The 14,609-nt window shown below is 43.4% G+C and overlaps 1 protein-coding gene across 3 annotated transcripts in view; it reads left to right on the top strand.

Annotated features, from left to right (window-relative positions):
• poc1b (POC1 centriolar protein B) overlaps positions 1-12,740 on the top strand; it is a 76,449-nt gene extending 63,709 nt beyond the window's left edge. The window contains exons 11-14 of one of the 3 annotated variants that reach the window (XR_007449091.1): positions 8,041-8,346; positions 9,852-10,082; positions 10,738-11,723; positions 12,062-12,740. Coding sequence is in view for 1 of the 3 variants with exons in the window: in XM_049573041.1 (XP_049428998.1) it covers positions 8,041-8,346; positions 9,852-9,989 (444 nt within the window). In the remaining 2 variants the exon portion in view is untranslated. Of the gene's footprint in view, positions 1-8,040; positions 8,347-9,851; positions 10,695-10,737 lie in introns of those variants that run through there. The other 2 variants (XR_007449090.1, XM_049573041.1) reach the window with 2 other exon arrangements.
• Positions 12,741-14,609: the final 1,869 nt, after the last annotated feature.

The raw sequence follows: 14,609 nt of genomic DNA, 5'->3' as shown, positions 1-14,609 counted from the left end.
ACCTGACTGATGAATTGGCACTGGTTATTTATATTATTGTGGCGTATTGATTATGAATACAGTCCATCTGATGCTGGTTTTGTTTCATCACTGTAGCCAGTATCTCACTATCACTATCCTCATTCAGATTTTAAGAAGCTACAAATTATATTCAGCCACAAAATAAGTCTGAAAAGCTGCGAATCAGAACGGAAGTACAAACACAACCCAACACTGCCTTTATTCTGACCTGCTACACTTACTTGCTGTAACAATTCCCATAGTAGCCAACAAACATTTGTTTACTTGCAGAGAGAACATGTAGAATAGTGGTTTCAACTGGTCCAACCACAGGGTCCAGATCCATAGTCATTAGTTCAAGGTCCACACAGTTTATTACATTTGGCGTCATACTACATTTTGGCCATGTCGTCAAGCTAATTTTCTGATTCTCTCAACTAGCTGTCTGTTAGTCACTCACTCTGCAGCAGGAAACAGCACTTCAAATAAAAGCTCTGTGCCAGAAATTCACTGTGCATAAAACTAAAGTGTATTTTTTACAAACTTGCCTATACTTCACCTTTCCCACTTTCTGTGCCGTACAGTCCTGGTTAGGTGTATCACAGGTGCTGCTGTCTAACCCTTCTTCTTTAATAACCAACCATATTCCCACATTAAACCTTTACTGAACCTGCAGTGCTTTTTTAAGTAAGAAAAATAAGATTTGTCCTAAAACAAGAAATGAATGTCTCATAAATATCATAGAAAGCATTAAACTAAACATAGTCATACATGTAGACACTCTGTTACAACACTAGTTTTATGTTGTAGAACAGTTTACAGGTAAATTGTTTTTACTCTTTGGAAATCATTTTGTCTTTCCATGTTTCGCAGGATTGAACCTTTTAATTCAAAGCAGAAAATGAGTTCTCATGATTAGAAGGTTCTGTCTGTCCCTAAAAACCCTGTTTACAAACCTGACAGGATTTTGAACATGTAGAATAACTTCAAGGTGTCTGACATTATCATGCACTAAAGAGACTTGTTCCACGTATGATTTTTGCTGTTTGGAATACAAAAACTTTGAAGCTCAGTATCTCAGAGCTGCTCAGAACACAGAAAGAACCTGGTGGCAGCTTGTATGTGTTTGAATTTGCTCTCGTGTGTGTGTGCATTGATTTGACACTGAGGCCAGCCGGGGTACCCTGCCTGTTAAATGTTTGATTGCACCCAAACTTCCTGGCGGAGAGAGGGCGGGGGGTGCAGAGGGATGGAGGTCTGCATCTGCTGAGTGTAAATGAGCTGAGCAGATGTTGGCCAGATGTGGCTAAGCAGGAGGAGGAGGAGGAGGAGGGGTGGAGGGATAAAGAGAGAAGAAATAAAGAGAGAAATGAGCCCAGATAGCAGGAGAGACTCCCTCCACACACTGACAGCTTTGTTCACCTCCACTCAGGAGTTAAGAGTAACTCTCCCTCCTCCTCTACTCCCTCCTTCCCTCCTTCCTCTCCTGCCTCCCTCCACGCTCTCTTTGAAGTGAGGACAGTGCGCAGGAAGCGAGCCGGAATCGATTGCTCCATGCATTAGGCCAGGAATGTGTGACACCCTCCTCCTCTTCCTTCCTCCTCCATCCTCCTGACACATCCCTCATTTATTCCCCCCCTTCTGCTCCTCTTTGTGCACTCCATACACCACCTGCCCCCCCTCCACCTTTCACGCTCGACCCTGCTATTATTTTGGACGAAAGCCCAGCATTTTTTCACTCAGTGCTGTTGGGGAGCAGAGTCTAGACACTGATCTGAGTATGGCGGTCTATTTGATAAAATTAATCTGTAATGATTTTGTAATCGATCTATTAAGTCATTCATCAGCCAAAAAAATGCAAAACATTTTCCGTTTTTATTTATTTTAAATGAATATTGATATTGGGAAACTATGATGGATCATTTTCTCTCTTTTCTGACATTGTATGTAAGCCCCTCCCACCAGATGGCCACTTTATACAGTAACCCAGTTTTTCCCATGCATTGATTTGTTTAATCTTACTTCATTATTGAGTTCTCTCTCTGTTTATCAGACCATAAATGAGACAAGAATTAGCCATTAGCCATTCCGCGGTTTCTCCGCCTTACCGCCCGCTGATGTGAAATGCTTCACCAGGAGGAGAGTTATCAGCAGTTTGGGAGACAGACCTTTAGTCGGTGGCTGTAGCCACTCGAATTTGACCAGCAAATACGCCCCAGCGCCAGGTTACAGCGGGCTGTTGGCCAGTGGCAGCGCCAGGTCTAACTGCAGCAAGAGAAAGTTTGCTGATCAGGCGGGGAGTCGGGGCTCTCTGGATAATCGGAGCTGGGGTTTGTGTTGACTGGATTCAAGCTGCCCCTGCTGACTGGGGGTCAGTCTCTGGAGCTGCTGCCCGCTCTCCTCCTGGTGAGATTGTCTGTAGTGGCAGGGAGTTTTTTAGGGGGGAGTTTTTCCTTATGCGCTGTGATGGTCCAAAGGACAGAGGCATGTCGTATGCTGTAAAGCCCTCTGAGGCAAATTGTTATTTGTGATATTGGGCTTTATAAATAAAATTGATTGATTGATAACTGTAGCTCCACTTAACTGTGCATGGAAACGTACTGACTGTGATTTGAGGCCCCGGCTATCGTTAGCTACATATACAGTACAGGCCAAAAGTTTGGACACACCTTCTCATTCAATGCGTTTTCTTTATTTTCATGACTGTTTACATTGTAGATTCTCACTGAAGGCATCAAAACTATGAATGAACACATGTGGAGTTATGTACTTAACAAAAAAAGGTGAAATAACTGAAAACATGTTTTATATTCTAGTTTCTTCAAAATAGCCACCCTTTGCTCTGATTACTGCTTTGCACACTCTTGGCATTTTCTCCATGAGCTTCAAGAGGTAGTCACCTGAAATGGTTTTCCAACAGTCTTGAAGGAGTTCCCAGAGGTGTTTAGCACTTGTTGGCCCCTTTGCCTTCACTCTGCGGTCCAGCTCACCCCAAACCATCTCCATTGGGTTCAGGTCCGGTGACTGTGGAGGCCAGGTCATCTGCCGCAGCACTCCATCACTCTCCTTCTTGGTCAAATAGCCCTTACACAGCCTGGAGGTCTGTTTGGGGTCATTGTCCTGTTGAAAAATAAATGATCGTCCAACTAAACGCAAACCGGATGGGATGGCATGTCGCTGCAGGATGCTGTGGTAGCCATGCTGGTTCAGTGTGCCTTCAATTTTGAATAAATCCCCAACAGTGTCACCAGCAAAACACCCCACACCATCACACCTCCTCCTCCATGCTTCACAGTGGGAACCAGGCATGTGGAATCCATCCGTTCACCTTTTCTGCGTCTCACAAAGACACGGCGGTTGGAACCAAAGATCTCAAATTTGGACTCATCAGACCAAAGCACAGATTTCCACTGGTCTAATGTCCATTCCTTGTGTTTCTTGGCCCAAACAAATCTCTTCTGCTTGTTGCCTCTCCTTAGCAGTGGTTTCCTAGCAGCTATTTGACCATGAAGGCCTGATTGGCGCAGTCTCCTCTTAACAGTTGTTCTAGAGATGGGTCTGCTGCTAGAACTCTGTGTGGCATTCATCTGGTCTCTGATCTGAGCTGCTGTTAACTTGCAATTTCTGAGGCTGGTGACTCGGATGAACTTATCCTCAGAAGCAGAGGTGACTCTTGGTCTTCCTTTCCTGGGTCGGTCCTCATGTGTGCCAGTTTCGTTGTAGCGCTTGATGGTTTTTGCGACTCCACTTGGGGACACATTTAAAGTTTTTGCAATTTTCCGGACTGACTGACCTTCATTTCTTAAAGTAATGATGGCCACTGGTTTTTCTTTAGTTAGCTGATTGGTTCTTGCCATAATATGAATTTTAACAGTTGTCCAATAGGGCTGTCGGCTGTGTATTAACCTGACTTCTGCACAACACAACTGATGGTCCCAACCCCATTGATAAAGCAAGAAATTCCACTAATTAACCCTGATGAGGCACACCTGTGAAGTGGAAACCATTTCAGGTGACTACCTCTTGAAGCTCATGGAGAGAATGCCAAGAGTGTGCAAAGCAGTAATCAGAGCAAAGGGTGGCTATTTTGAAGAAACTAGAATATAAAACATGTTTTCAGTTATTTCACCAGTTATTTTTCATTTTTTGTTAAGTACATAACTCCACATGTGTTCATTCATAGTTTTGATGCCTTCAGTGAGAATCTACAATGTAAATAGTCATGAAAATAAAGAAAACGCATTGAATGAGAAGGTGTGTCCAAACTTTTGGCCTGTACTGTACCTGAACTTAAAGCTGTAGCAGTGAGCCTTTAGCTCCAGTTAGCAGGAGGCTAAACTATTAGCAACAGTTTCTCTCCATCTCTGAAACACTTCCCCGATGCTGAAATATGTTTTATTCAGTTTATTGTCAGACCTTTTTTTTTTTTTAAACTCTTTGATTAGTCCGTCTTCTTTTTTTAGGTTGCTTTGCAGTGTAGGCAGTTGTTGCCAATGCTGGATTAGCAACTTTCACACACATCTGCATGTGTAGAACAGCCAATAGAAACACCCTCTCTTTGAAATGACCTGATATTAGCCAAAGTCTCCTTTCACTGGCTAGATTTTCTAGAACCTGAAAACAGAGCCAAGAGGAGGTGCAGAAGTCTTGTGTTCTCTCAGACCACTTAAATTACTATATGCTCAATGTTTATTATGGGATTTTTGCCCAGTAGTGCCAAAATCAAACTGCCTACCCCAGCTTTAAATACTTAAATGATAAATCAAAAACTGATTAATGGATCTTAAAAGTGGAATAAAAAATAATGCATGTTAGATAAAGAGCTGAGATGAACTAATTCTGTTCTTCCTGCAGCCCTACGAAAGCTGACTTTTATCTGTCAGTCGGTTTATCAAGAAATCAATACACAGTTTGTGAAACTTTTACATGAGTGTGTTTCAACGTGCTGGTTGAAAATCTCAGCTAAAGCTGAAGCAGAAGTCTTGTGACTGGAAAGTCACTAGCTTGAATCACACACTCCTGTAATGTGCAGCTTCTGTTGTGCATGTGTGAAACTATTTAAATGTGAAGTCATGCTCAGTTGTCTCTGCCCGGATAAGTGATGAATGAGGAAAATGTGTCCCTGGTTAAGCTGAACATAATGTTCTCTCTTTGTTCGGTTTCCATTTCCACGTGTTTTTCTTTACTCGTGCAAAGGAAAATCATTTCGTCAAAACCGCTCTCAATAAAAGTAAAGGTCAAATAAAAAGAAAAAATAGGTTTTCTCTCATTGGCTGTGCGGCTCTCCCTGCCTTTGAGTGCAAATAACCTTGTGAACTCTTCAGCCAGCAAGTTAGTCAGTCGGTCAGAGAGTCTGTCGTTCAGTCAGTAATCCAGCAGTGTGAGTCATCCACCTCCTTCAGTCTGCCAAGTTACAGCAGGCTCAAGGCCTGCACCACTGACAGAACAATTAGGCAGGAAGGATGTTGGCTGAACCTTTATATGTATCACCAATGCACATGAGCCCAGGTAATTAACACTTTGATTCTTCTGTCAGATTGGGCAATAAAGCAGGCTCAATGTTTAGGGCTCCATCTATGGTGTATTATTCAGTGATGATGGGTTCTCAGTGTCGTGATCCCCAGGACTCACAGGTGGTTATTTTGAGTGGGGCCCCAATAAAATGTGTGTTTTTTGACAGATTGTCATGTCTCTAGACACACTTTTAAATGAAATCCACAAAACCCATAATACAGAATGCTGAACTTCCTGACCATCCGCCCAGAGAACGCCAGACTGGGAGAATACACATCCTCCACTCTCACCCTGAATACTGGACCGCCGCAGAGGTGTGTGTTGAGCCCTCTGCTGTATACACTCTTCACCCACGACTGTCGACCTGTCCATGCAACAAACACCATCTCAAAGCACGCTGACGACACCACAGTCAGTGGGATGATTACCAAAGACGAAGAGACAGCACACAGGGACGAGATACTCAATCTGACAGCCTGGTGCTCCACCAACAATCTGACCTGGAACACCAAACAAAACAAAGGAGACTGTGATGAACTTCAGTAAAACAGCCCAGTGTTCAGACATGGCGGGGCTGTGGAGAGTGTCCCCAGCTTTAAGTTACTGGGGATGCACATTACAGAGGACCTCTCCTGGGCAACACACACCTTCACTTTCAACGGAAAGGCACAGCAGCACCTCTACTTTTTGAGTCTCAAAATGGTCTGTCTCAAAAACTTCTAGTCTTTTACAGTGGACAGTGTGCTGAGCTACATCACAGCTTGTACGGCACCAGGCAGGACCAGGTCTCCAACCATCCTGCACATTACCTGTTTTTTATGCCTCAATGCCAGTGATAGATGTGGCACTGTGTTTTCAGGTTGTCCGTCTGACCGTCCCAGCTTTGTGAATGCAATACCACAAGACGGCCTCAAGGAAATTTCTTCAAATTTGACACAAACATCCACTTGGACTGAAAAATAAACGGATCAGAATATTGTTGTTGAAGGTCAAAGGTATTTTGTGACCTCACAAAACATGTTTTTGTCCATAACTCTGTATGTCCGTCCATCCCATTCTCCTCATGAAAGAATCTCAAGAATGCTTCGAGGGAATTTCTTCAAACATGGCACAAATGTCCACTCGGACTAAACGATGAATTGATTAGATTTATGAGGTCAAGGTCTATGTGACCTCATCTGTCTCATTCTTGTGAACGTGATATCTCAAGAATACCTTAAAGGGATAGTACACCCAAAAATAAAAATTCAGCCATTATCTACTCACCCATATGCCGAGGGAGGCTCAGGTGAAGTTTTAGAGTCCTCACATCACTTGCAGAGATCCAAGGGGAGAGGAGGTAGCAGCACAACTCCACCTAATGGAGGCTGACGGCGCCCCAGATTCAAACGTCCAAAAACACATAATTGAAACCACAAAATATCTCCATACTGCTCGTCCGTAGTGATCCAAGTGTCCTGAAGCCCCGACATAAAAAGCTGTTTGGAAAAACGTCATTTGAACTCTTGGGTGCACTATCCCTTTAAGAGTTTTCTTCAATTTTGGCACAAACATTCACGTGGACTCAAAGATTAACTGGATTTTGTTGGTCAAAGGTCAAAGTCATTGTGACCTTGTCTGTCTCATTCTCTGGAACACGGTATCTCAATAACACCCTGAGGGAATTTCTTTAAATTTGACACAAACATCCACTTGTACTGAAGAATAAACGGATTAGAATTTTGTGGTCGAAGGTCAAAGGTCACTGTGCCTTCACAAAATATGTTTTTGACCATAACTCAAGACGTCATAAGTTAATTATGACAAAACTTCACACAAATGTCTAATTAAATAAAATAATGAAGTGATGACATTTTATATCCAAAAGGTCAAAGGTCAGCTTGACAGTGACATCATCATGTTTTAACGTCATATCTCTGTCAGACTGTCAGAGACACTAGACTGGTGGGCGGAGTCACACAACCACGGGGCGGCAATTCTAGTTAAGCATCCACTGCTTACACTTCACCTGATGCTTCAACTCCGTCCTGTTCTCACACTTCAGTTCAAATTTCAACACCATCCAGTTTTGACACTTCAACTGAGATTTCAGTTCCTCTGACAGATTAAACTTCTGCCTTCACGCGAAGTTCTTTGAGTTCTTAAACAAATTTAAGCTGTTTCAAATGTTTAAAAGTGAGCACACTGGGTGCAGTTTCTAGTCGTCTCTAACTCTTTGTTTCCTGTACATTTCCAGCTGAGTGTTGAATCAGACTGGACACTTCAGGGCGCCTTTAATGGGGTACTATTTAGAGGTCCCATTGTTTTCAGTGGCACAGCCCCAATTAAATGTCAAAGTGTCACAGTGGTGATTTGATTCAGTGTGGGTGTCTTCTGGGATACAGTACATTTGATGAGAGAAAAATTCAGGCAGACCTGAGTACAGCACTTGTGTCAAAAAAAACAACCCACCAGCACAAATATAGGAGAGCACAATGCACTGAAAATCAATCAGTCTTTCTTCCTCTCTCTTACTTTCATCTGCAGCTCTTAAACGGTCGAACACACTCGACGCCCACGCGGGCCACCACCAACAGTCACCACTCCAACGGTTTGCCGGCACGTCACGTAGCCAGTTCAAGAGTGGGAGGATGGGTGGGAGACGAAAGTACCAGCGGGGCAGGTGTGGGTACTTGGAGCCAGACCAGAGCTGGCGGGGGAGGAAGAGGAAGGAGAGAGGAGGAGGAAGAGGAGAGAGGGCAGACGCATCCATTGGAAGTTCTCTCAGGTCATCCATCGAGTCTGGACTCGACGCTGCAGCACATTGTTAAACAGCTGGATATTCTAACACAGGTGAGTTATTAAAGGTCCGAACTGACGACTCAAGGTACTGGCCGATTTAGAAACCCTAAAAAAAAACATCATAGGTGGAAAATGAAAGTGTGGGAGGAGGGCCAACAGGTCACTGCTTACAGTTAATAATCCTCCAACTGAAGGGTTTAATTTGTGTCAGGTCACATTTACTCATGAAAATGTCTTTGATGATCTAGATTGCAGAATTTTTCATAATAAGAAAGTCGGTCAAAGCAAGTTATGAATCCGCTTCATCAAGCTCACGGTGATTTTCCATTTGAGGCCAAATCAAATATTAAAAAACAAACACAGATGCCAGTAGAAGTAGGTTTTATGGTTTACCTGTCCCTCCTGTGCACCTGTCAGAGCAGGTGTCACTGCACAGACATAGTGGGCTGAGGATTTAACTTGCAGATACAGTGTGACTGGAGGATGATGTGTTCAGTATATTTATATTCATTTGATTTATTCATGTGTTCTACTGAACAATTATTTTTAATAACATTAACTTTTTATGTCCTTTCTTTCATTAAATATCCAACAAAATGAGCCTGAGAGGTGAAAAACAAATCATGAATTTAGGGAAAAAACATTAATGAATATACAATGTGAAGTGTTTTTTACACAGGCCCCTTTTACTAGGGGCGTAAATCACCAGTTTCTAGGGCTGCCCCTTGTCATTAGTCAAAAAGATTTCATTGGTCGCTTAGACGCAGAAAAAAGAAACTTTATTAGGAGCTGCACCTTTACCAAAATAAATCCAAACCTATATGACTGCACCATGTGTGACTTTAATGTGAAAGGACAGACACAGGAAGTGTCCACGCTCAGCAGTCAGACAGGAGTCAGGTTCATTTCCAGGGCTGGTACCTGCGGTTATTCCACAGGCTAGTTAATAACATGTCGGGCAGGAAATCCAAAGTGTGGGATCATTTTGAGAAGGTGAAGAACGAACCCAAGGTGATATGTAAACTCATCTTCATTGGTCGACTACAAACATGACGTATCATCTGAAACATGGAAGTAGCTACATGCCCATTAGCCCACAGCGTCATAAACAGGCGGCTCGCTCAGTGTGTGACGTGCACTTGGAGATAAAATATAGGCCTATATTAATGAAGGTCTATCACAATATGATTTTGATGTGATTCAGGGGCTTGTGATCAGTATGAGACAATATCATATGATCATTTAATGCAAACTGTTAGAGAAGAAGCTAAGGCTGTAAACTCTTAGTATAATTCTATAATCAGAGCCGTGTTTATGAGCTACTGTCAGCGTTAAGGCCAAAATGCTGCTGCCCTGGAAAAAAGAAAACCTCCCTGATGTGTCACAGAAACTAAAACGTCTCTCTTCAGCTCTTCTGTGATTTTCCCACAATGGCATCAGGATTTATTACAAGGCTCTCAGACTGATCTGTGCCCCTCAGAGTTTCTACTTCTATAATTATTCTCTGACTGCTTTATAATTATTGCATCTCCGCTCCCACCTCCTCAAACACAAAGACTGTTTCAGTGCTGGAGGAGCGTCTCACCCTGACCGAGGACAAGCTGAAGGAGTGTCTCCTCCACCAGTCCCACATCCTCAAGGACATCCGAACGTCAGGAGAGAGGCGGAGGATGGAGAGCGAGGAGACGGACTGATCACCTGTCCATTTCACTTGAGGACGACCTCGCCCTCCCTCAGACTGCAGCACAAACACACAGACTGAGTTTAACCCCGACACCGCCAGACGGGTGTGTGTGTGCGTGTGCGTGTGCGTGTGTGTGTGTGTGTGTGTGTGTGTGTGTGCGTCTGTGTACATGTGTGCGTCTGAGTGTGACTCTAAATGTCCACCTTGGTGGTCTCTCTCAGGGGTCAGTGGGTTAATCAGGATTTGGACTCGTGTGTGTGTGTGTGTGTGTGTGTGTGTGTGTGTGTGTGTGTGTGTGTGTGTGTGTGTGTGTGTGTGTGTGTGTATGTTTGATACCAGCATATTTTGTCCATGTCTTTCTGCACCTCTTAAGGATATCCAGCTGTACAGCCGAGCACAGTCTGGCTGGGACATTCCAATTCTGCGTGTGTGTCTGTGTGTGTGTGGTGATATGGATGTTACATCCAATCAGGACAGCTGCAGCTATGAAAACAGACGGTGCTTGTCTGCTGTATGACCTCTGTGTGTGTGTGTGTGTGTGTGTGTGTGTGTGTTTGTGTGTTTACATGTGTATATGTGTGTATTAGCACATGTTTTAGCAGCTGGTTGACGTCTTTCGTCGTCGTCTGTTTGCATTGGTTTTGTAATTTTAAAACGTGCTCATTGCCTCAGACACACATCATATGAATATAATTTATATGAATAAATGAGTTACTTTACTGCACTGATGTTATTAGTGTGTCTGTTTCTCTGTCCAGACAAAGGCTGAAGAAAACTTCTTACGCTGTGTTCTCAACTCAACAGCGTGATCAACTGCATTTGTCGCCATTGAAGTGTCGCTTAAGCGCTCGTTAATCAGTTACATCATCATGGCCTTGTGTGTGTCTGCTACTCGCCACGAAGCACCTCGACTCAGCGTCATCTGAAGTTTATTTGATGGGACGTTGATAGAGTGAAAGGTGGAGATTGAGGGGGTGACACGCAGCGAAGCACCACCGCCTTTGTACTCAAGGCACCAGCTCTACCAGTGGACCTTTTCACCATCACCTTCGTCTGCACCGAGTCAAGCCATGCCGTGCCGATTTGCATCTCCACCATCAGTTTAGAGGGACCGTGCCACGCCAAGCTGCGCCAGAGATGGGCCTTCTCCGGAGTCGTTCCAAAAGCCAGGCCACCCGCCCTCAAGCACGACCCCGCCTCTCCCTGTGAAACAAGCATGTGTGCTGCAAGACTCACCTGCGTCCTGTTTTTACTGTAGATATCTGCTTTATTTTAATGTTTCATATCCGCTACCAGCCATATAAGTCGTGTTAAGTTACTGCTGAAAACCCCAAAATGTGGGACTTTTATTGTGAAGAATCTACAGGAAATGAATTAGCAGAACTTTGTTAGCAGCTCCTCTTCAATAAAGCAAATCTAATTACACCGCAGGGAGGAAGAGTAAAAGCAGAAACTGCCACAGTGAGATGATGATGAGTAGCTGCACACAAACAGCTCACCTCCAACAGGTAAACTTCTTTTACCTGCCCTGCTGTGGAAAAGCAAAAATAACGGGACTTTGAGCATTGATCAGCCCGCTGCTTTTAAACGTCATCACCCAAGACGAGCCATCATCGGGTAAAGACACACCTTTAAGTGGGTAGACCTGTTGTACTGGAGATGCAAATCCCTACTGCGCCAGGTGACGGCCCAAACCAAACCAAGCCAAACCAAGTCGGCCCATGACTGTCAAAAATGGGTACAGGTGAGCCAGTTGTGATGTTATGTTATGTGATGTGCTGTGTGTATTTCAGCTGTTTAAAGTAAGATTAACTTTATTTCTCATAACTCTGACCTGGTAAATTTGGCTTTTTACTGATCATAATTTTGTCTCATTGCCTCATAACTGAAAGTAAAGGGCAACATAAAGAGCAACAAATAGTTGTATCTTAACTGGCAGTTTACCCTGATTATTTTAATTTTGTTCTCCCTTATCTGTCATTTGTTTTGGCAGTATTGGGCCTCCATAAAGCCGTGTCACTGCTGTTATCTGCTAAAGCCTGTTCATGTGATACGTGTCATTGTGCCTCTTGTCTCCGTCAGTGACTGTGAAGTATTTTGGCTTGCTCTCGCCCAGCATGGAGACTTTAGCTGTTTATGTTGTTCCAGCGGCAGAGATGTGGTGAGCGATGCGGCCGGGTCGGGAGGAAGCAGTAAAAAAGCCACACAAAGGGGGAGCTCTCCGCTGGCTGCAGTTTGCTCTCCCCACCACATCCTTCGCTTCCTCTTTACTGGTTTTTCTTCTCCTGCATCTTTTTCTCTCTCCCAGTTACTTAAAGTGGGACGGCCTGCTGAGACAGGAGCGTGACTCCAGTTCACCCACTGCAGGACCTGGACCTGAGGTTACATGCAACATTAAAAAGACAAGTTACATAAATGGGTGAAGTACAAAAACTGAAACCTTAATTTCAAATCAAAAATCTGAATAAGTTAAGACCGACATCTGCCTGTGTCTATGTCTGTCCTGGTCTATAGACACAGTTTTACAGAGCACATTCACATTTTCTTCTTATTCTTGGGAGATTCTCACATTGAAAAAAATCTGTGCAGGCAAGGAGCTGCTAGACAAGAACTTCATCTCAGTTTCTAAACACTTTCTAAGCGTTATATCCCAAAATCAAAACAGAGTTATGTTTCTAAATATGCATCAAATATATATGATCAAAAAGTTGGGGATTGGACTTTTAACACTCATAAAACGGCAGCTGTTAGTAATAAATCTTACCTATCTGGGTGTTTTAGGTCTTTGTCTTACAGTATGGTACATTTGTGTTGCATTTGAATGAAACTTAATAAAATGTGTCACTCAGAGGGAAAGTGAAAAAACTACATGACAGGAGAGATTTTTGAATTAAACCTGACCTAAGGTCCACTCACTCATTTGTTAGGGAGCTTTTAACCGTATCACATGGTCTTGCAACCTCCAGAGAGAGCCATTAAGGCCCTGTCTACACGTGTAGAGATATTTTTTTAAACAGATTTTTCCCCCTCCATTTAAAAAAACATTATGTCCATGCGACTTTCGTAAGTAGAATAGAATAATTGTAATTGAACAAGAAGTACAGTGACATTAAAAGCAGTATAGCACAGGTTGACCCATTATTGCACGTTAAGAGTTAAACTGACGGATTCTCGATATAGTTCATGACACAATGGTTGGGCAGTGTTTGATTCTGTTCAGTTCACAAATAGTACACAATTATAAAAATAGAATAACACCGGTAAGAACAGTTACATAAACTAAAAATATATATACAGTACGGGCCAAAAGTTTGGACACACCTTCTCATTCAATGCGTTTTCTTTATTTTCATGACTATTTACATTGTAGATTCTCACTGAAGGCATCAAAACTATGAATGAACACATGTGGAGTTATGTACTTAACAAAAAAAGGTGAAATAACTGAAAACATGTTTTATATTCTAGTTTCTTCAAAATAGCCACCCTTTGCTCTGATTACTGCTTTGCACACTCTTGGCATTCTCTCCATGAGCTTCAAGAGGTAGTCACCTGAAATGGTTTTCCAACAGTCTTGAAGGAGTTCCCAGAGGTGTTTAGCACTTGTTGGCCCCTTTGCCTTCACTCTGCGGTCCAGCTCACCCCAAACCATCTCGATTGGGTTCAGGTCCGGTGACTGTGGAGGCCAGGTCATCTGCCGCAGCACTCCATCACTCTCCTTCTTGGTCAAATAGCCCTTACACAGCCTGGAGGTGTGTTTGGGGTCATTGTCCTGTTGAAAAATAAATGATCGTCCAACTAAACGCAAACCGGATGGGATGGCATGTCGCTGCAGGATGCTGTGGTAGCCATGCTGGTTCAGTGTGCCTTCAATTTTGAATAAATCCCCAACAGTGTCACCAGCAAAATACCCCACACCATCACACCTCCTCCTCCATGCTTCACAGTGGGAACCAGGCATGTGGAATCCATCCGTTCACCTTTTCTGCGTCTCACAAAGACACGGCGGTTGGAACCAAAGATCTCAAATTTGGACTCATCAGACCAAAGCACAGATTTCCACTGATCTAATGTCCATTCCTTGTGTTTCTTGGCCCAAACAAATCTCTTCTGCTTGTTGCCTCTCCTTAGCAGTGGTTTCCTAGCAGCTATTTGACCATGAAGGCCTGATTCGCGCAGTCTCCTCTTAACAGTTGTTCTAGAGATGGGTCTGCTGCTAGAACTCTGTGTGGCATTCATCTGGTCTCTGATCTGAGCTGCTGTTAACTTGCGATTTCTGAGGCTGGTGACTTGGATGAACTTATCCTCAGAAGCAGAGGTGACTCTTGGTCTTCCTTTCCTGGGTCGGTCCTCATGTGTGCCAGTTTCGTTGTAGCGCTTGATGGTTTTTGCGACTCCACTTGGGGACACAATTAAACATTTTGCAATTTTCCGGACTGACTGACCTTCATTTCTTAAAGTAATGATGGCCACTCGTTTTTCTTTAGTTAGCTGATTGGTTCTTGCCATAATATGAATTTTAACAGTTGTCCAATAGGGCTGTCGGCTGTGTATTAACCTGACTTCTGCACAACACAACTGATGGTCCCAACCCCATTGATAAAGCAAGAAATTCCACTAATTAACCCTG

The sequence above is a fragment of the Epinephelus fuscoguttatus genome, linkage group LG4 (genome assembly GCF_011397635.1).
Source record: "Epinephelus fuscoguttatus linkage group LG4, E.fuscoguttatus.final_Chr_v1".
Taxonomy (NCBI): domain Eukaryota; kingdom Metazoa; phylum Chordata; class Actinopteri; order Perciformes; family Serranidae; genus Epinephelus; species Epinephelus fuscoguttatus.
This window is presented reverse-complemented; position numbering and strand designations above follow the sequence as displayed.